Source organism: Thalassophryne amazonica, chromosome 14 (assembly GCF_902500255.1).
Source record: "Thalassophryne amazonica chromosome 14, fThaAma1.1, whole genome shotgun sequence".
Lineage (NCBI taxonomy): Eukaryota > Metazoa > Chordata > Actinopteri > Batrachoidiformes > Batrachoididae > Thalassophryne > Thalassophryne amazonica.
Genome location: NC_047116.1, coordinates 95,604,528 through 95,624,974, shown reverse-complemented (window position 1 = coordinate 95,624,974; position 20,447 = coordinate 95,604,528). Strand labels below are relative to the sequence as shown.

At 44.3% G+C, this 20,447-nt stretch overlaps 1 protein-coding gene across 1 annotated transcript in view; it reads left to right on the top strand.

Annotated features, from left to right (window-relative positions):
• hecw2a (HECT, C2 and WW domain containing E3 ubiquitin protein ligase 2a) overlaps positions 1 to 16,893 on the top strand; it is a 109,877-nt gene extending 92,984 nt beyond the window's left edge. The window contains 2 exon segments of the mRNA XM_034186849.1: positions 10,382 to 10,494; positions 16,327 to 16,893. Of these exon segments, the coding sequence (XP_034042740.1) occupies positions 10,382 to 10,494; positions 16,327 to 16,438 (225 nt within the window). The 3' untranslated portion in view covers positions 16,439 to 16,893.
• Positions 16,894 to 20,447: the final 3,554 nt, after the last annotated feature.

The following is a 20,447-nucleotide window of genomic DNA, read 5'->3' as shown; positions in this document are numbered from 1 at the left end:
TGGAGGCGGCTTCTCCCCTCTCCGTGTTCCTGTGTGTTTGTTGCTCTCTCTTGCCAGCAGTACCGGATCCGACGAGCGGAGGCAGTGGCCACCTGGGAATTCGGGACTTGGCGGTTCCAGTACTTCCAGGGTTCGGTGGCAGAGGAGATCTGGGTGGTTCCGGTTCGACTTGGACGGACGTCTCCTACCTTCGAGCCTGCCCACACGACACCAGCAGAATTCGGCTTAACCCCAAATTGTTGATTGTTGTATTGGTTGTGCTCGTTTCACAACAGTAAAACTTGTTATTTACCTTCTCCATTGTCCGTTCATTTGCGCCCCCTGTTGTGGGTCCGTGTTCCTACACTTTCACAACAGAAGAAAGAAGATCATCCTCTTCAGGACTCAACTGAAACACTCAGGATTGTGAAGTGGACACATCAATATGTGTTCCGGCTGTCAGCACCAATGAGACATTAACTGGCACTTTATACAATTTAGTTGATGGACTGAACTCCGTTCGTGGTCCAACTCTGCTCCAATCAGTGGCTGACAAAGCTGTTATGACTGTCAGTCCCAAATCTTGCCATTCTGTCAAATATGGTTTACAAAGTGACACATGTAATGGCATACCTGTGAATCTCAATTTTAAAACATCTTCAGTGGCACCTGTCACTGTTATGACAGCTGTTGAGTTGCCATCATGAATCAAATCGGTCATTGTCAGCTTCACAGGTGAGATGTTTTTCAATTTGTTTTCATAGTCACCATCCGGACCTGGAGGATCTTTATGCCACATTGTGACATGCAGGTCAGGTGGTGACATCTTTTGTTCAGGATTTTTTAGTAGGGCTGTCGCTTGCAAGACGACATCTTTACCCCATCCTGCAGCATCTTCTTCTGAAATGTCAAATGTATAGTAATAGTGGAATGTGGGGTCATCACTTTCTTCTCTTACCATGTTAACGCCTCCTGTGCGTTCAACAACTAATTTCCCTTGTTCCACAATTATGGACAAGCCCAATGCAGTCAATCCGTCTCGTCCTAAGAGGTTAACTGGACATTGTGGCATGTTCAACACTGACATAGTACATGTCAGGCCAAATGGATCTGTCAACGTTATGGGTTTAGTGAGAGGGACGTCTGATGTTTGTCCATTTGCAGAGCGAACCCTAAAGATTTCGTTGCTTAATTTATGGACAGGTATGTTGTCATTACATGTGGTTCTACATGCTCCTGTATCACAAAGGAATGTCACTGGTCGTCCATTTACCAACAAAGTCACTTCTGGTTTTGGTACCGGATTTCCCAGTAAGGCACACAGATCCATATCACAATCAGACTGCCTATCTGATGTGGAATCATGGATTATGGATTCTAGTCATTGTGGATACTGTGGCTGCGGAGGATTATTCCGTTGTGGAATTCCTCCTGCTGCTCCATCAGTAGGTGGATTCGGACAATTTCTATACATATGTCCCTCTCTCCCACAGTTCCAACAAATCAGGGGACCACATGGTGGTCCTCCCTGTCTGTGCTGCTGCCGCGGTTGCCATGGTCCTTGACGTTGTGGCTGTCCACCTTGTCTGTTTTGCCATGGCTTTTGGGGGCGTTTGCACTGCTTCTGCTGCCTCAAGTTACCTTGTTGGTAATATATTTCATCCTCTCCTTGTGTTACGTACACTCCTTTGTCGCTGTTTCCTGTCTTTTTCTGCTTTAAGACTTCTTCTGCATGACAGCAGTGTGTATGTGTTTCTTCCAATGTGCCTGTAGGCAAGCCAATCCAATGTTTCTGTATCCAAGCTTTTATATCCTTATTGGAATGTTGGATCAGAGCGTTTTTCAATTGTTGTTCATACACTGGTGTTCCTGGCAATATGCCACTGTGGACTCTAAATACACTCTCAAATCTGCATCTAAACTCTGTCCATGGCTCTCCTTCTTTCTGAGTTGTCCTGGTAATTTCAGTATAATTTATCTTTGGTCCTAACAGACTTTTTGCACGTGTAATCATAGCTTCCACTCTTGTTTTCAAGACTAGATCATCATGTGTCAGTGGTACGCCATGTTGGTCTGCAGGATTCCAGTCTCCGCGTATCTGACTCCATTTAGGGCCACATGCTTTCATCCACACCTGTTGGACTTCAGGTCCATTAAGGTGGTAAGAATTTCTAATGTTTTCTATATCCTGCATAAATCCCTCGATATCGACATGTGGCGATGGTATCATGTCGACTGCTGCTTTGATATCATCAGCATTCCATGTTCGATATACGAGCATGGTTGATCGATGTCCTGCTGTTCCTGCACGAGGATTTGGTACTTCTATCATAGGATAGGCATCTCCCTGGTCACTGTGTTCCACGATGGGAGGGGCTGTAGGCACTTTCGTCTGACTGCGTGTTTGTGGTTTTTCTTGTTTTTCACTTTTTACCTTAGGTTTTACTGCCAAATCATACTGTGGTGGCGGCACATCGTCATCCTCTGGTAGAGGAGATAAAGGTGTTGTTGTCACCGACGATCCAGCCGGCGGTGGTTGTTGAGGCTGTTCTGGTTCTCTGTGCTGAATTATCACATCTTCTTCTGCCTTACCTACAACTTTCTTTTTCCTTGCTTTCTCTAATCGTCGCTTCTCTGCTCCCTTCTGTCTGTTCTCTGCTTCCTCCTCCCAAAATTCCACTAAATCTGCCCCTACTTTCTGCATCTTTTTCTCATCACCTTTATGTTCCTGTTCTAACTCCTTCTTTAGCTTCTGTATGCTGATCAGGTTCAGTCGTCCGTCAAAGTCATGTTTATTTATCCAGGTCTCCAATTTCTTTGTTGCTTTTGGATTTTTTGCTTCCATAAATTTCCAGTCGTCAGTTGATAAATTTTCCTTATTTTTAGACGTCTTACCCCCCATTTTTATTATCCCTTGTTATAATTTGGACTTCAGACGGGGGCACACCTGGGGTGTTCTAAATCTGAAGTTTTCACTTTCTTTGGACGTGACAATTAATTTGCCGTCGTGTGGTTGATTCCTTTCACCTCCCCGTAGGAAGCGGAATCACTTGCCTTCGCTTCCACACACACGGTTGTCACTAACGTTGTCCAAAGTATTACACTTTCACACAGTTATTCTATTTACACTTACACAAAACACTATTTACACATAGAAACACTTTTAATAACCGTACGCGTATTCTTAGGCCAGGGGAGCTCGCCCTCCCGTGGAATTTAACTAATGTCCTGCATTAGGGGACTCCACCGTCCCTGCGAGATTTAACTGCCTTTTTACAGTGCACGTATTTCTACCCGGGATTTCCTTTACATATTAAAACAGAGGAGTCCGTACCCTCCTTCGGAATTTAACTACGTGCGTCCCTCGCAACCGTAGAGGAGTCCGCCCTCCTCGCAGATTTTAACTGCTTTACATTAACAGACGATTCCACGCCATCGCTTATGGAGTTTAACTGTTTTAAGTGATCTGATCACCACTCACTCAGTACTGTTACAAAGAAATTCTACTCACTGACTCGACCTCCTGTCTGTCTTCTTCGGGAAAATCTCGTCAACCAGACGATGCCAACGGTGGTCGACAATTGCAGACACGATCAATCGATCGGACCTTGGCCAAGGATTTACGTCTGGACTTGGCGACCCCCGCCGGACACCTCCGGTGTTGTTGAGATCCCGGACGAGCCCCCAGTCAATGTTGGGTATTTTCTCCTCCAAACATTCTTAAAACCTTGATAAGACAAACAGAGTCAAGAAACACCAGTGAGACAGAAAGTCAAATTTATCTTGCGCGGAGTGCAGTCAGGCTGTACACCAAGGCTACACTAAAGTCTGGCCTGTGCTCCCGCTCTTTTTATTAGAGAAGCCCTCACCACATCATAAAACTTGTCCTAAGGGTGGGGGGGACGACGCAAGACAAGTTTCTTCCCGTAACATAAACACATACGTCAATAAGTGCAGCTGTAAGGAAAAACAGTTTCTTTCTTTTAATCTTATCGTCGAAGGTCAGCACAGCCCATTCGTCTGTTGCAGTTATCAGCTGTTCTGCATCTGCCTGGAGTGTCCTGTTCTTCACACTAAGCATCACATCACAACAGTCAAAACAACCTCCAGTTCTTTTACTCCCAGTTCAGCCTGACCCCATCATGCTTCACTCCCAGTCGTTAGCGGCTACAAAAACAAAGTTGTATAATAATAATAAGTACATCCAGCTCTTCATTCCCAGTTCAGATTGACCCCAGCATGCTAAAACAAGGTTGAATAACAAGTACATTCTCAGGGTTACGTTAAGACAGGTGCTAAACAGCACAACAACGTTTTCATGAGAAAGAAGACAAAGGTACAAATGTTTAACAGTGATAACATATATACAAAATCTTTAACAGTAACCGAAGCCCCTTTTCCAATCCTTGGTTTAACCGTTCCGCCTGCCCATTGGCCTGTGGATGGTAGCCTGAGGTTAAGCTGGATGAAACCCCAAGGAGCCGGCAAAACTCCCTCCAAAAATGGGACATGAATTGAGGACCACAGTCAGACACTATGTCCTGTGGTAACACGTGCAACCCAAAAATCTGTTTCAGCATTATCTCGGCGGTTTCCTTAGCAGACCGTAGCTTGCTCAAAGGAATAAAGTGGACCATCTTAGAGAGGTGATCCACCACCATCAGGACGGCAGTACAACCCTTAGAGGGAGGAAACCCAGTTACAAAATCCATTGCTATATGCGTCCATGGCCGAGTCAGGACTGGTAATGGCAGTAATGTGCCTGCTGGCGGGCGATTAGAAGATTTGTGTATGGCATATTGCTGACAAGCGGACACATACTCAGTGACATCCTTAATTAACCCTGGCCACCAGAACCTTTGTTTTACTATGAACACGGTTTTCTTGACCCCTGGGTGACAGAACATCCGGCTTTCATGACACCACCGGATGGTTTCCCCCCTGAGTGCGGGGGGAACGAATAGTCTACCCCGCGGACATCCTGTGGGAACAGGTGCATCTCCTACTGCCGACTTAATTTTGGACTCGATGTCCCAGGTCAGAGCAGCCACGAAATATGATGAGGGTAGAATTGATTCTGGCTCTGTAGTAGCTTCAGCCGGATCAGGATAGCGTGTCGGGTTTCCCGTTTTTAGAGCCCGGGCGATAGGACAAAGTGAAATGAAATCTACTGAAAAAGATTGCCCAACGGGCCTGTCGGGAGTTCAGTCGTTTGGCGGAGAGCAAATATTCAAGGTTTTTCTGGTCGGTGTAAACTATGAACGGAAGCTGTGCCCCCTCTAGCCAGTGCTGCCACTCTTCCAAGGCCACTTTTACCGCTAAGAGTTCCCGGTCACCGATGCCATAGTTTCACTCTGCTGGGGACAGCTTTTTAGACAGAAAGGCGCATGGATGCAGCCTATTGTCGGATGGACTCCGCTGGGACAGGACTGCACCCACGCCTACATTGGACGCATCGACTTCAACCTCAAACTGCCGTGTGGGGTCAGGGAGGTGTAGCACAGGGGCCGTGGTAAAACGATCCTTTAGGACTCTGAACATCTCGTCACAACCCAGCCTCCAGGAGAACAGGTGGAGGGACGAGGTGGCTGCATGTAAAGGAGCTGCGATGGTACTAAAACCCCGAATGAATTTGCGATAGAAATTGGCAAAGCCTAAAAATCGCTGCACCTCCTTGCGAGAAGCGGGGACTGCCCACTCGCGCACCGCTGCTATTTTTGCAGGATCCATCTTAATTTCTCCGGTCAAAATTACAAAACCTAAAAAGGAGACAGTGGACCTGTGAAATTCACACTTTTTAGCTTTCACAAAAAGCCCATTTTGCAGCAGCGTTTGAAGGACCTGACGGACATGATGGGTGTGAGTTACCTGATCTGGGGAGAAAATAAGAATATTGTCCAAGTACACAAAGACGAATTTGTTCAGAAATTCACGTAGTACATCATTGACCAGGTTTTGGAAGACGGCGGGTGCGTTCGTGAGTCCAAATGGCATTACGAGATATTCATAATGTCCGGAGGGGGTATTGAAAGCTGTTTTCCATTCGTCTCTTTGTTTTATTCTAACTAGATGATATGCATTTCGCAAGTCAAGCTTGGTAAAGACCATGGCACCCTCCAACAACTCAAACGCAGAGGAGATTAGCGGTAGCGGATAACGATTCTTTATAGTAATATTATTAAGGCCACGGTAATCGATGCAGGGGCGGAGTGTTTTATCCTTCTTTTCGACGAAAAAGAAACCCGCCCCTGCAGGCGATGACGAAGAATGGATTAATCCAGCTGCTAAAGATTCTTGAATATACTGATTCATAGTGCGACGTTCTGGGGCTGAAAGGGAAAAAAGTTTTCCCCGAGGCGGAGTTGCTCCCGACAGTAGTTCGATAGCACAATCATACTCATGATGTGGTGGTAATGATTTTGCTCTGGCCTTACTAAAAACGGCTGCAAGATCATAACATGCTGGGACTCCTGCAAGATCAGGATTAATCTCTTGCAGAGTGCATACGGGAGAAAGAAGACATACATTAGTACATGACGGACTCCAGGATATGATTTCACATTTTTGCCCAATCAAAGTTGGGACCATGACATTACAACCAGGGGTGCCCCAGTATGAGCGGAGACTCCGGGGCAGTCATATTTTCCATAACGTGAAAACTGATTGATTCTTCATGTCTGTGTGAGATTAACATTTTAACTTGCTGTGTGCGATGAGTAATTTGTCCTAAAATATGACCATCCACTGCACGTACCACCAAAGGCCATGTGATTCTATACATCTTTAGTTGAAGGGACCTGGCAAGAGAGAACAAAATTAGATTGGTGTCTGATCCTGAATCAACAAAAGCCGAGACAGTAACTAAGGCATGATCAGACATTAATTTGGCTGGGATTATATTATGGCTTGACACAGAAATGGAACTAAGACTCACCCGCAATTCTGATCTTGCCCACATGGTGGCGCCCCTGGCTTGACAATGGGATATGACATGTCCAGACTGTCCATAGTAATAACAGAGGCCGTCCTCTCACCGTCACTGTTGTTCTGCTGATGACAGGCGCATGCGTCCCAACTGCATGGGCTCCTCTGAGCTGAATGGTGGGAGGTCGGCCTGAGCAGGAGTGGAGGCGGAGGGACGGCTTGGGGGTTTGTCGATCCGGTGAACTGGATAGCGGCTCCCTCGGCGCGGGCGGTCCTGAAGGCAACGGTCAGTGCGGATAGCCAGTGCAATTAATTCGTCGAGCTCATCCAGCAAGTCGACCGCTACCAGCTGATCCTGGATCTCAGCTGACGAGCCCTGGAAAAAGATGTCGATGAGGGCCGCCGGATTCCATTCACTTTTTGCAGCATAAATACGGAAATCGATAGCGTAATCGTGACCCGACGGCTACCCTGGTTCAGTCTCATGAGTGCGTGCGCTGCCTCGCGCCCAGGAGCTGTGTGCTGGAACACTTGTTTGAGTGCGGTGGTGAATGCTTGAAGTGAAGCAGAGGCTGGAGACTGACGTGCCCACTCGGCAGTAGCCCAGGCTGCCGCGTGACCGGAGAGGTGAGTGATCATGTACGCTATCTTGGTTCTGTTGGTCGGGAACATGGATGCCATCAGTTCGAAGTAGAGCTCACATTGTGTGATGAATGGTTTGACGTCTCCGGTGTCGCCAGAGAAGCGTTCTAGACATGACAGCTGATTGCATGCGACTGGTGCTGGTGCCAGAGAGACAGCTGACAGCCCCATGGCAGGTGGGCAGGGATCACGGGTGCCTGTCTCCGACGAAGCCTGAGAGTCGAGCCGTGACAGCAGCTGACTCATCTGTGCGTTGACAGAGGTCATAAAATCGTTCTGACGTTTAGCGAGTTCGGAGATTCCGGAGCTCAGTGATGCAAGCACCTCTTCCTGCTGTGCAATCTGCTTGCTGTGGAACTGAACTGCCTGCTGGAAGGGATCTGAGTCTGCTGCCTCCATTACTGGCCAGATTGATCTGACAGGTGGTTTTGTCTGGAGACAAATGCAAGACTCAGGTAGGCAGTTTGGGTTAGAGCAAAACTTTAGTGAGGTGGAGAGCACAGGTCGGTACACAGAGAGGCAGTCCAAAAAACACAGCAGAAGTACAATAGACATCAGGCTTAAACAAGGTCGGAGTGAACAGGCTGGAGGTCGGTAATATGCTAAAGCAGGCAGGACTATGGACACAGGAATCAAAGGCGGGAATGAAGGCACAGGGTGTATCAATCTGGCGACGAAGCAGAGCAACATGAGCAATATATATATCTTCAGATAATGAGTGGCAAAGAGACAGGAGTGCGCAGAAGGCACCAGAAAGAGGGCGTGGTCAGGGCGAGAAAGAGAGGGAGAGAGAGAGAGAGAGAGAGAGAGAGACATGCCCACATCCCAGAGAGACAGAAAACCCAACACAGGGAAAAAGTCAACCAAGAACATAATTAAAAGAAAAGAAAACAACCAATCAGATAAAAACTAATCAAAACCCCAAAGCAGATCAACTCATGCCCTGACACAAAAGGAGGATCTACTTAATTTTGATGTATTTTTTTCTGTTGGGGTGCCTAAATTTATGCACCTGCCTAATTTTGTTTAAAGAATTATTGCACACTTTCTGTAAATCCTGTAAACTTCATTTCACTTCTCAAATATCACTGTGTTTGTCTGCTATATGATATACGAGGGCTGTCCATAAAGTATAGGTCCTTTTTATTTTTTTCAAAAACTATATGGATTTCATTCATATGTTTTTACGTCAGACATGCTTGAACCCTCGTGCGCATATCGTGAGTTTTTCCACGCCTGTTGGTGACGTCATTCGCCTGTGAGCCCTCCTTGTGGGAGGAGTCGTCCAGCCCCTCGTCGGAATTCCTTTGTCTGAGAAGTTGCTGAGAGACTGGCGCTTTGTTTGATCAAAATTTTTTCTAAACCTGTGAGACACATCGAAGTGGACACGGTTCGAAAAATTAAGCTGGTTTTCAGTGAAAATTTTAACGGCTGATGAGAGATTTTGAGGTGACACTGTCGCTTTAAGGACTTCCCACGGTGCGAGACGTCGCGCTGCGCTCTCAGGCGGCGTCATCAGCCTGTTTCAAGCTGAAAACCTCCACATTTCAGGCTCTATTGATCCAGGACGTCGTGAGAGAACAGAGACGTTTCAGAAGAAGTCGGTTTCAGCATTTTATCCGGATATTCCACTGTTAAAGGAGATTGTTTTAATGAAAGACGTGCGGACGGGTCCGCGCATCGGGACGCAGCCGGCGCGGAGCGGCGGCACAGGAAAAACACCTCCGTGTTGATAACCATTTGTAAAATCCAAGCGGCTTTTGATGGCTTTCAGTGGAGTGAGTATATGAGAAATTGTTTAACAGCTGGACATGTTCCAACTTGTCTTTAAGGCTTCCAACAGAGGTGTTTTTCCTGTGGCGGAGCGTCGCGGCGGCTGCGAGCCGACGCGCGGACCCGTCCGCACATCTTTCATTAAAGAAATCTCCTTTAACAGTGGAATATCTGGATAAAATGCTGAAACCGACTTCTTCTGAAACTTCTCTGTTCTCTCACGACGTCCTGGATCAATAGAGCCTGAAATGTGGTGGTTTTAAGCTTGAAACAGGCTGATGACGGCGCCTGAGAGCGCTGCGCGACGTCTCGCACCGTGGGAAGTCCTTAAAGCGACAGTGTCACCTCAAAATCTCTCATCAGCCATTAAAATTTTCACTGAAAACCAGCTTAATTTTTCGAACCGTGTCCACTTCGATGTGTCTCACAGGTTTAGAAAAAATTTTGATCAAACAAAGCACCAGTCTCTCAGCAACTTCTCAGACAAAGGAATTCCGACGAGGGGCTGCACGACTCCTCCCACAAGGAGTGCTCACAGGCGAATGACGTCACCGACAGGCGTGGAAAAACTCACGCATGCGCACGAGGGTTCAAGCATGTCTGACGTAAAAACATATGAATGAAATCCATATAGTTTTTGAAAAAATAAAAAGGACCTATACTTTATGGACAGACCTCGTATTTAACTGAAATTGCTGATCCAAACAACCAGTGATTTATAAAGGAAAATCATGGAAACCATCAGGGGGGCCCAAACCTTTACATACAACTGTAAAAGCTTGATCAGTGATGATGTCTGTTGGTCACTTTCAGTTTTGTATAGTTTGTTTTCTGTTTTAAACCTGCCCAATGCCATGTCGATATGGTACTTGCTTTATACATTATATTGCATTTTGTGTACATTTTCTGCTTGTTTTGATTTCACTGGAAATCAAATCATCACTTATCTTCTATAAATCATGTTGACGTAAACTGTATTTTAAATGCTCTTTTTGGTCCAGCTGACTGTGGAAGCTCCTGATCTTCTCAGTTTTCATAACCTTTGTGGTGTTTCCTGCTGCAGTTTGTGACAGGCACCTCCAGTATCCCCTACGAGGGGTTTGCCTCTCTCCGGGGCAGTAATGGACCACGTAGGTTCTGTGTGGAGAAGTGGGGGAAAATCACATCCTTACCCAGGTACGTCCGCTGTTCTATTTAATGATGACCACAAGAAAAACAAAACAGGAGCAGGCAAAAACAATGACACCTACATGGAATCTCAAAAAAAAAAAAAAACAACTTCCAACACCCAATGATATGTTCTTCAACTTTCTATTCACCAGCCACATTATTAGGTACACGTGTTCAGACCCTCAGTACACTTGCAGGCGTGCAAAGCATGACCAAGAATTTAAAGTGAAGACGATTCGTTGATGTTCAAGCCATCATAGTGGAGAAGAAAAGCAATTTAATAGTCTTTGGACATGGTAAGGGGCAGTATGGTGGCTTAGCGGTTATCGCTGTTGTCTCACAGCTAGAATGCCCCGGGTTCGATTCCTTTCTGTGTGGAGTTTACATGCTCTGGTGTTTGGACGCGTTCCCTCCAGGTGCTTCCTCCCACTTCCAAAGACATGCAGGTTTGGTTTGAGTGAGAGTGTGAATGAGTTTGTTTGTCAGCCCTGTCATAGGCCGGTGGCCTGTCCAGGGTGCCCCCTGCGTCTCACCGAATGACCGCTGACATATGTTTGAATAACTGAGGAAAAAAATGAAAATGGATGGATGGATGACCATGGCGTGGTTGTTGGTGTCAGATGGCTGTTTGAGAAAATCCAGAACTGCAGAGTTACTGAGATTCTCACACACAACCATCTCTAAGGTCCACAAAGAATGGTCCGAAAAAACAAAGAAAAAACAGAATCATCCAGTGAGCAGTGGTTCTATGTGCAATAATGCCTTCAAGGCACCACTATTACACACCAATTAGCTAAACTGCAGGATTGTCTTACAGACATAAAGACATGGATGACCTCTAATTTCCTGCTTTTAAACTCAGATAAAACTGAAGTTATTGTACTTGGCCCCACAAATCTTAGAAACATGGTGTCTAACCAGATCCTTACTCTGGATGGCATTACCCTGACCTCTAGTAATACTGTGAGAAATCTTGGAGTCATTTTTGATCAGGATATGTCATTCAAAGCGCATATTAAACAAATATGTAGGACTGCTTTTTTGCATTTACGCAATATCTCTAAAATCAGAAAGGTCTTGTCTCAGAGTGATGCTGAAAAACTAATTCATGCATTTATTTCCTCTAGGCTGGACTATTGTAATTCATTATTATCAGGTTGTCCTAAAAGTTCCCTAAAAAGCCTTCAGTTAATTCAAAATGCTGCAGCTAGAGTACTGACGGGGACTAGAAGGAGAGAGCATATCTCACCCATATTGGCCTCTCTTCATTGGCTTCCTGTTAATTCTAGAATAGAATTTAAAATTCTTCTTCTTACTTATAAGGTTTTGAATAATCAGGTCCCATCTTATCTTAGGGACCTCGTAGTACCATATCACCCCAATAGAGCGCTTCGCTCTCAGACTGCAGGCTTACTTGTTGTTCCTAGGGTTTGTAAGAGTAGAATGGGAGGCAGAGCCTTCAGCTTTCAGGCTCCTCTCCTGTGGAACCAGCTCCCAATTCAGATCAGGGAGACAGACACCCTCTCTACTTTTAAGATTAGGCTTAAAACTTTCCTTTTTGCTAAAGCTTATAGTTAGGGCTGGATCAGGTGACCCTGAACCATCCCTTAGTTATGCTGCTATAGACGTAGACTGCTGGGGGGTTCCCATGATGCACTGTTTCTTTCTCTTTTTGCTCTGTATGCACCACTCTGCATTTAATCATTAGTGATCGATCTCTGCTCCCCTCCACAGCATGTCTTTTCCTGGTTCTCTCCCTCAGCCCCAACCAGTCCCAGCAGAAGACTGCCCCTCCCTGAGCCTGGTTCTACTGGAGGTTTCTTCCTGTTAAAAGGGAGTTTTTCCTTCCCACTGTAGCCAAGTGCTTGCTCACAGGGGGTCGTTTTGACCGTTGGGGTTTTACATAATTATTGTATGGCCTTGCCTTACAATATAAAGCGCCTTGGGGCAACTGTTTGTTGTGATTTGGCGCTATATAAAAAAATTGATTGATTGATTGATATTACAACCAAGATATGCTGAAGAGCATTTCTTAAAAGTCCAAGTCTTTGAACTTTGAAGCACATGGGCAACATTAGCAGAAGACCACACTGGGTGCCACTCCAGTCAGCTAAGCTCAGGAAACTGAGGCTACAGTGGACATGGGTTCAGCAAAACAAGACAGGTAGATTTAAAAAATACTGCCTGGCCTGATGACTCTGTTTCTGCCGTGACAGTCAGACACACTAAAACATGGATCCATCCAGCTAGCAGATGTCCTTCTGGACATCTTCAACATCTCCTGAAGTGAGGCAGTTGTACCCATGTGCTTCAAGGGCACCATTGCCATCATTCTAGTGCCAAAAAAGTCTTATTATCATATTGTGTCTCAGTGACTACTGCCCAGTAGCACTAACACCCGTCATTGTGCAGTGGGTTGGCGGGACGCCAAACCATAACCTCACCTCGGGCACCAAAATGGTAAGAGCCAGCTCTGATCTCATCTCATTCCAACCTGGTCTCATGGCAAGTCGTGATTCAGCAGCACAAAATATACATTAATCTATTGGTTTGTGATATTGTGACAAAAAGCGCCTCATTTTTGTCACGGCAGCATGAATTCATTCTAATTCATTCCGTGATGGCTGCACAAAATTAAAAGTGAAGCAGGGGGGTCGGGGTGGTTATGGTTAGGGTGGGGGGAATGAGTAGGATTAGGTTATGGTTAAGGTTAGGGTCGGGGTAGGAGTAGGGTTAGTAATAGTGAGTTTAAAAAAAACATCATGAAAATTTGACTCATTTCATCACAGGAGCACAAAAAAAAAAAACCGTGAGCTCCAATTTGAAGAAAAGATTTGGCTACTAAGAGATATATCAAAATAGACTAAAAGCATGTCAAGAAATGGGTGAAATTTGAAGTAAGCAACTTTCAGCATCTCTACGCTTGAAATAAACAGCAGAAAACTACTGCCCCAGAGAACATTACTGATGTTTCTATAATCGCACAGGATTATTATAACCTGAGATAATTTCAATGGATCATTTTCCAGAAGGTAAAAACACTGGAATTTTTTCTGACAGATAAACTCAGTAATAATAATTACTTTACTCCACCTCCCCATACAAAATTAATCCAATATGAATAGTCTTTCAGGGTCCCATGTGTGCCTTGAAATGTTCCAGTTTGACTAGCTGGTTGTAAATAACAAAATAAAAAAGTCACTGCTCCTCATGCACGAGGAAAAGAAACACAACCAGCATGAAATGTGGTCATTGAAAGCATGCAAATGTACCTTAAAGTGTGTGTGTGTGTGTGTGTGTGTGTGTGTGTATATATATATTATATATATATATATATATATATATATATATATATATATATATATATATATATATATATATATATATATATATATTTTTTTTTTTTTTTTTTTTTTTTTTTCAAATCCCAGGATGAATCACATCCAGATTACATGCCATTGATATTCCCATTCCAGAAGGTCCTTAATTTCCTGATAACAAATCTCTGCGTGATGCCATGTTAATGTGTCACCAGAACACCTCCACACACGCAAAAGATCATGAGATCCTGAAGTCATCTATATGGCTTTAGAAATAATTAACAAGAAAACCAGAATGCAGATGAACCTGGAAGCCCATGAACAGGAAGTAAAGGCGCTGTGAATTCAGAGAGCAGGTGTTAAAGTAAGAGTGCAAGGAATAATGAAGAGGAAAACTTTGGTGCAAGAAATTATAAAGCATTCAGGAGGGACACAGAGAATAAAACCACAACACTACAGTATAATACATACAGTGGGGTAAAAAAGTATTTAGTCAGTCCCTGATTGTGCAAGTTCTCCTACTTAGAAAGATGAGAGAGGTCTGTAATTTTCAACATAGGTACACTTCAACTATGAGAGATAAAATGAGAAAAAATCCAGGAAATCACATTGTAGGATTTTTAAAGAATTTATTTGTAAATTATGGTGGAAAATAAATATTTGGTCAATAACAAAAGTTCAACTCAATACTTTGTAACATAATCTTTGTTGGCAATGACAGAGGTCAAACGTTTCCTGTAAGTCTTCACCAGGTTTGCACACACTGTAGCTGGTATTTTGGTCCATTCCTCCATGCAGATCTCCTCTAGAGCAGTGATGTTTTGTGGCTGTCGCTGGGCAACATGGACTTTCAACTCACCTCAACAAATTTTCTATGGGGTTGAGGTCTGGAGACTGGCTCGGCCACTCCAGGATCTTGAAATGCTTTTTACGGAGCCACTCCTTCGTTGCCTGAGCGGTGTGTTTGGGATCATTGTCATGCTGGAAGACCCATGCAGCCACGTTGCATCTTCAATGCTCTCACTGATGGAAGGAGGTTTTGGCTTAAAATCTCATGATACATGGCCACGTTCATTCTTCTCTTAACATGGATCAGTCGTCCTGTCCCCTTTGCAGAAAAACAGCCCCAAAGCATGATGTTTCCACCCCCATGCTTCACAGTAGATATGGTGTTCTTGGGATGCAACTCAGCGTTCTTCTTCCTCCAAACACGACAAGTTGAGTTTTTACCAAAAAGTTCTATTTTGGTTTTATCTGACCACATGATATTCTCCCAATCCTCTTCTGGATCATCCATATGCTCTCTTGAGAAGCCTGGACATGTACTGTCTTAAGCAGGGGGACACGCCTGGCACTGCAGGATTTGAGTCCCTCTCTGTGTAGTTTGTAGCCTTTGTTACTTTGGTCCCACCTCTCTGCAGGTCATTCATCAGGTCCCTCTGTGTAGTTCTGGGATTTTTGTTCACTGTTCTCATGACCATTTTGACCCCACGGGATGAGATCTTGCGTGGAGCCCCAGATGGAGGGAGATTATCAATGGTCTTGTATGTCTTCCATTTTCTTACAATTGCTCCCACAGTTGATTTATTCACACCAACCTGCTTGACTATTGTAGATTCACTCTTCTCAGCCTGGTGCACATCTACAATTTTCTTCCTGGTGTCCTTCAACAGCTCTTTGGTCTTGGCCATGGTTGAGTTTGGAGTCTGACTGTTTGAGGCTGTGGACAGGTGTCTTTTATACCGATAACGAGTTCAAACAGGTGTCATTAATACAGGCAACAGGTGGAGGACAGAAGAGCTTCTTAAAGAAGAAGTTACAGGTCTGTGAGAGCCAGAAATCTTGCTTGTTTTTGGATGACCAAATACTTATTTTCTACCACAATTTACAAATAAATTCTTTAAAAATCCTACAATGTGATTTCCTGGATTTTTTTTTTCTCAGTTTGTCTCTCACAGTTGAAGTGTACCTATGATGAAAATTACAGACCTCTCTCATCTTTCTAAGTAGGAGAACTTGTACAATCAGGGCCGGTCTAAAGACTTTTTTACCCCACTGTAAAATCCTGGTTTGCATCTGTACTGTATCCGGTGTGGTGACTCTGAATAAAACTGGGGCAGCTGAAGGACAAAAATTAGAATATTATACAGTGGTGATGACACTAGAGATTGCAAAAACAGCGATCAGAAGGCTTCACAAGCACAGTGGTCCTCACTTGTACCGGTCACAACCCAAAACTCCAGCAGTGATTATGCAGTAGTATTTAGGAGGTCACTTCAGGAAGTGTTGCAGCCCCCCTCAGTGACTGACTCATTAATATGTTGCTTCACCTGACAGATAAAACATTCACACACGATGTGCTGATGATGTTCTTAGGTTTTTACTGTATACGTAATTCTTAATGTTTGGACATGAACATGTGGTACAGCATGTGTTTCTCTTGCGTATATTTTACTCTTTCGTAGCACTTGTGTTAGACAGCTTTGTGATGTTGACGTTGATGTGATTGTCTCATCAGGGCTCACACTTGCTTTAATCGTCTGGACCTTCCACCGTACCCCTCCTTCTCTATGCTCTACGAGAAGATGGTCACGGCTGTGGAGGAAACCAGCACCTTTGGTTTGGAATAAGCTCGAGCTGCAATATCAACGGACAATCAGGTGTAACTCTTGTGTAACCTGGAGAGAGTACAAACTGGAAATCTTACAGTCTCACTGAGAGAGACACACAAAATACAAAACTAAATATCCTCAAAAGGCAACTAACCCATTTCTCCAGCTGCGGCTGGCTCTTCATCTCACATCATGCTGGCTTTATTCTGAGATTTTTGCCTTCTTTCTCCCACATTTCTGATGGAGGTTGATCAAGTGGACACCTTGTGGAAGAAAGAAGAATCAGACAATTGCTTTTAAAAATGTGTATAGTCTTTTTTCTTCTTCTCATAGTTTAGTTTTCACTGAACCACACGTGTGCTTTAAGTTAATGGCCTTGGTTACTGGATTTCTAGCACCCAACCTTCTCCCTCCTCCTCCTTCTTTTCCTCCTCCTCCTCCCACAGGGATCCAGCCTGCACTACAAAGACACCCACTAAAAAGACTGCTAAGGTCCCTTTGAACCCTCCCTCGACCTCTAAACTGTGTCCTTTCTGCACCGAGGCCTCCATAATGACGGCGGCAATGCACCTGTATTCACACTCGCACATGAACTGGATAATAAGTTACACTTTGTGACATTTATGGACAGCGTGGCTGAGGTTAGCCATTTGTTGTCAGGAGTGTTGGCTTAAACAGGACATGACGGCTCCTACATACAGTCGGGTCCTTAAGCATTTGGACAGTGTTTTTGTTGTTTTGTCAGTGATGTTGCAATGAACCAAGCAAGGTGTCCTACACTTTCAGCTTTAATTCAAAGGTTTAACAAAACACTCCATTGGTCGTTAAGGTATTAAATCTATTTTTATGGATAGTTCCTCCATTTTCAGAAGACATAGGAAGTCCTATATAGGCAGTTCTTAGACCTGGATTCTGTAGCATGAAATGGGATGAGAATGTATGACTCCCCCTGGACAGGGTGCCAGTCCATGGCAGGTCATTTCCCCAGCCAAGGCTGGTACCCATTTATAGCTGGGTGGACTGGGACAATGCAGGTGAAGTGGTTTTGTCCACGGACACAGACAGGCACGCATTATTAACAGGATTCATCACCAAGTCTACATATTGGTCGCCCAGCACCACTCCTGCTATGCTACCTGCCCATCAACAGCTGTATAACTGGTGATGCAACAGACAACAGAAGATGATAACTCCTTCAAAGTTGTCACTGTGTCTTAGTGACTTCCTTCATTTGTCACTCGGTTTTTGAGAACTGCCTGCTCAAGACAGATCCGCGTCTTGACACCTAGATAGCAGACCAAGTAGGAGTGAGATATGGTAGGGACCTTGTGTGACCCTGTGGCTGCTATGATGTCCATGAAAGCCCAGCAGGTACCCTGAACATGAGACAGCTAACAGGGCTCTGGTGAAAAAAGAATCCTTAATGGCAAATCAGGCGGTGGAAGTGATGGCTTGTAACCCAACGGCTGTGAGGGTGGATGAAGACTGCAGCAGGTCCTCAGAGCCTGATTGTCTGGGATCTCCCAGCCATCAGACCAGGCTAAGGATCTGTCAGGGGCCATGTGTTTGTCGGCGTGCAACGGCATTTCCACCTTAAACAATCACACGCGCAGGCGTCTCTAGATGGACAACTGGGGGTAGATATCCTGTCCGGAAATCGATCAAGAGACCATCTTCCTCACCACTGAGGGACTGCCACACGAACAGTACTGTACCATGCTGTTTGTATTACTTAATAATTGATGTAAATGAAGTCCAAGACATATTCAGTGACTTGAATGTCCATGAGTCCATCCTCTGACTGTAAACATTAGGCGTTTTTTTTAAACTAACCCTTATATTAATTTGTCCAATTACTTATGGCCTCTGAAAAAGGAGGCATAAAAATGGCTGTATTCTTTTTCTTTTTTTAAACCCCTTGAATTAAAGCGGAATATCTACTCTACACACACGTTATTGTTTCATTGTAACTCCACTGGGATGGTGAAGCTAAATTACAAAAAGTGTTGCTGTCCAAATACATATGGACCTGACTCTCAATGATAAATACACATATCCACTAGACACAGTCCTGTTTCATGATACAATCAAACCAGCTTCACACAAACTGAAATCATCCAGCAGACAAGTTCCCTCCCGGACACATCACTCAGCGGAGCGGCTCCATGTAATTAGATGCACGTCCAAATATAAGGTTCCACCCGGTGAAAGTGATGAATGTTGAACATCTGAATGTACAGTACGAGCCTCGGGCACCCAAAGGAAACTCTCACATCGCTGTCCAAAGGAGCTGGCTGGGAAACGGGGTGAACCAGATCACATGTGACAGTCACTGGAGGAATGTGGGCGCTGGGTCAGGCCTCGTTAGCTGAAATGTGGCCGTCTGGGGTCACTGGAGCACATGATGAGGACACGCTGATGAGTTTGTAAATGGGCTTGTGTGTCACAGATCAAAACAACCGTTCCCAGACACAAGAACTCCAGGACCCACGTGAGAATCTAAAAATCTTTTGGGGCCTACCCCAAAATCTTTAAACCCAATTTTGACACATGGGACTAAGATGAAGTATTTCCTGACATATATTATGTTAAACTGGGTCAGATGAATGAAGAATAACACATCATTTAAATCCAACAGCTTTGTTATATTATTTTTATTATTATTGTCATTGTTGTTGTGATCATTTTAAAGTTGTGCGGCCTTTCAGATTTCACAAAACTGAAAAATGTCATTTCTACTCAAATCCAAGCATTATAATGTCGGCTTATTTTTGTACGTTTCAAAATTACAGCTCATTTTAATGAAAAGAACATATTTATCTGCGGGAAATTCCATAATGAATATTTTATTTTCCTTTTAACACCGTCTGCAGGAGGAAGCACATGTGCACATGAATGAGGTTAGATGACCTTTGACCTCGCGTGACACGCCGACATCCGTACAGTGTTGTGTAAATCACAGAGGTGTTATCTGGTTTCAAAAAGAGCACTTTTAGATTTTGAAGTGTTTATTTGTTGCTAACTTTTACAAAATATATGAGAATTATATTAGATTTATACAGAAATAAGATGTTTCAGAGCATTTTCTGCCAACTTGGTTTATATTGTTCGAGCAAGCAGCCAATTGGGTGTCACGCTGCCTTTCTCTGCTCTGATTGGCTGTCTCTGTGTTCTTCCCAGCATCCCTTGCAGGGAAGTCAGGGGAAGCCCCCACGTGATCTGATGTTGTTACCAAATGTGGGTCACAGTGTCTGATTGCTTTAATTTCTTCCTTTCGGGGGTCAAAATTCTAAATTGTTTGCAGACAGTGTGAATTTTGATCATATTGGCAATGTCATATTATGACGCCCTTATTTAAAGGTTAATAAATAAAATGATAGTGGTGCCACAGAAAAATGTTTTTATGATTTAAATCTTTAAAAACCCAGTGGAGGTGCGCCTTCAAACTTTATTACAAAATTGAAAATCAAACTTATTTAAGTATTTTTTTAATGACTTCTTATAGCCCACCTGCATTCCCTTCCTAGACCACAAGGGGGCTGCAGCCCACACTTTGGGAATCAATGTTTTAGTGGACATCTCCAAAGATTTTAACACCAGAGGGCAGTAAGACATCATTTTGGAGGCATGTCAACAACCCTACCGCAGGCCCTTTGGTCTGTCTGAATATTGTACTTTCTATCAAATGTTTGGAAGTACGTGTTCCATGCTGTGGCAGTTCAGAAAACATTTTTTTTTAAACTCCATATCCCACACCCAAAAAAGAGCATCTCATTCTAGCCATCTCACACACACACACACAAAATTCCAGCAAACAGAAATCATGTTCTTAGGGTGCGTGCATGATTACAACCACTGTACAGTCCTTCTGGAGTGACTTCAGTCCACATGGACTGTGATAGAGCTCGAGAGCCCCACGTGCCATGTAAGATGTGGAGGCGGCCTTTTGTATCTCGGTCCCTGATCCCGTACTGCATGTGGTACCTGCTCGGTCAGCTCCGTGAGCTGCGCTGGAGCACAAACCCTC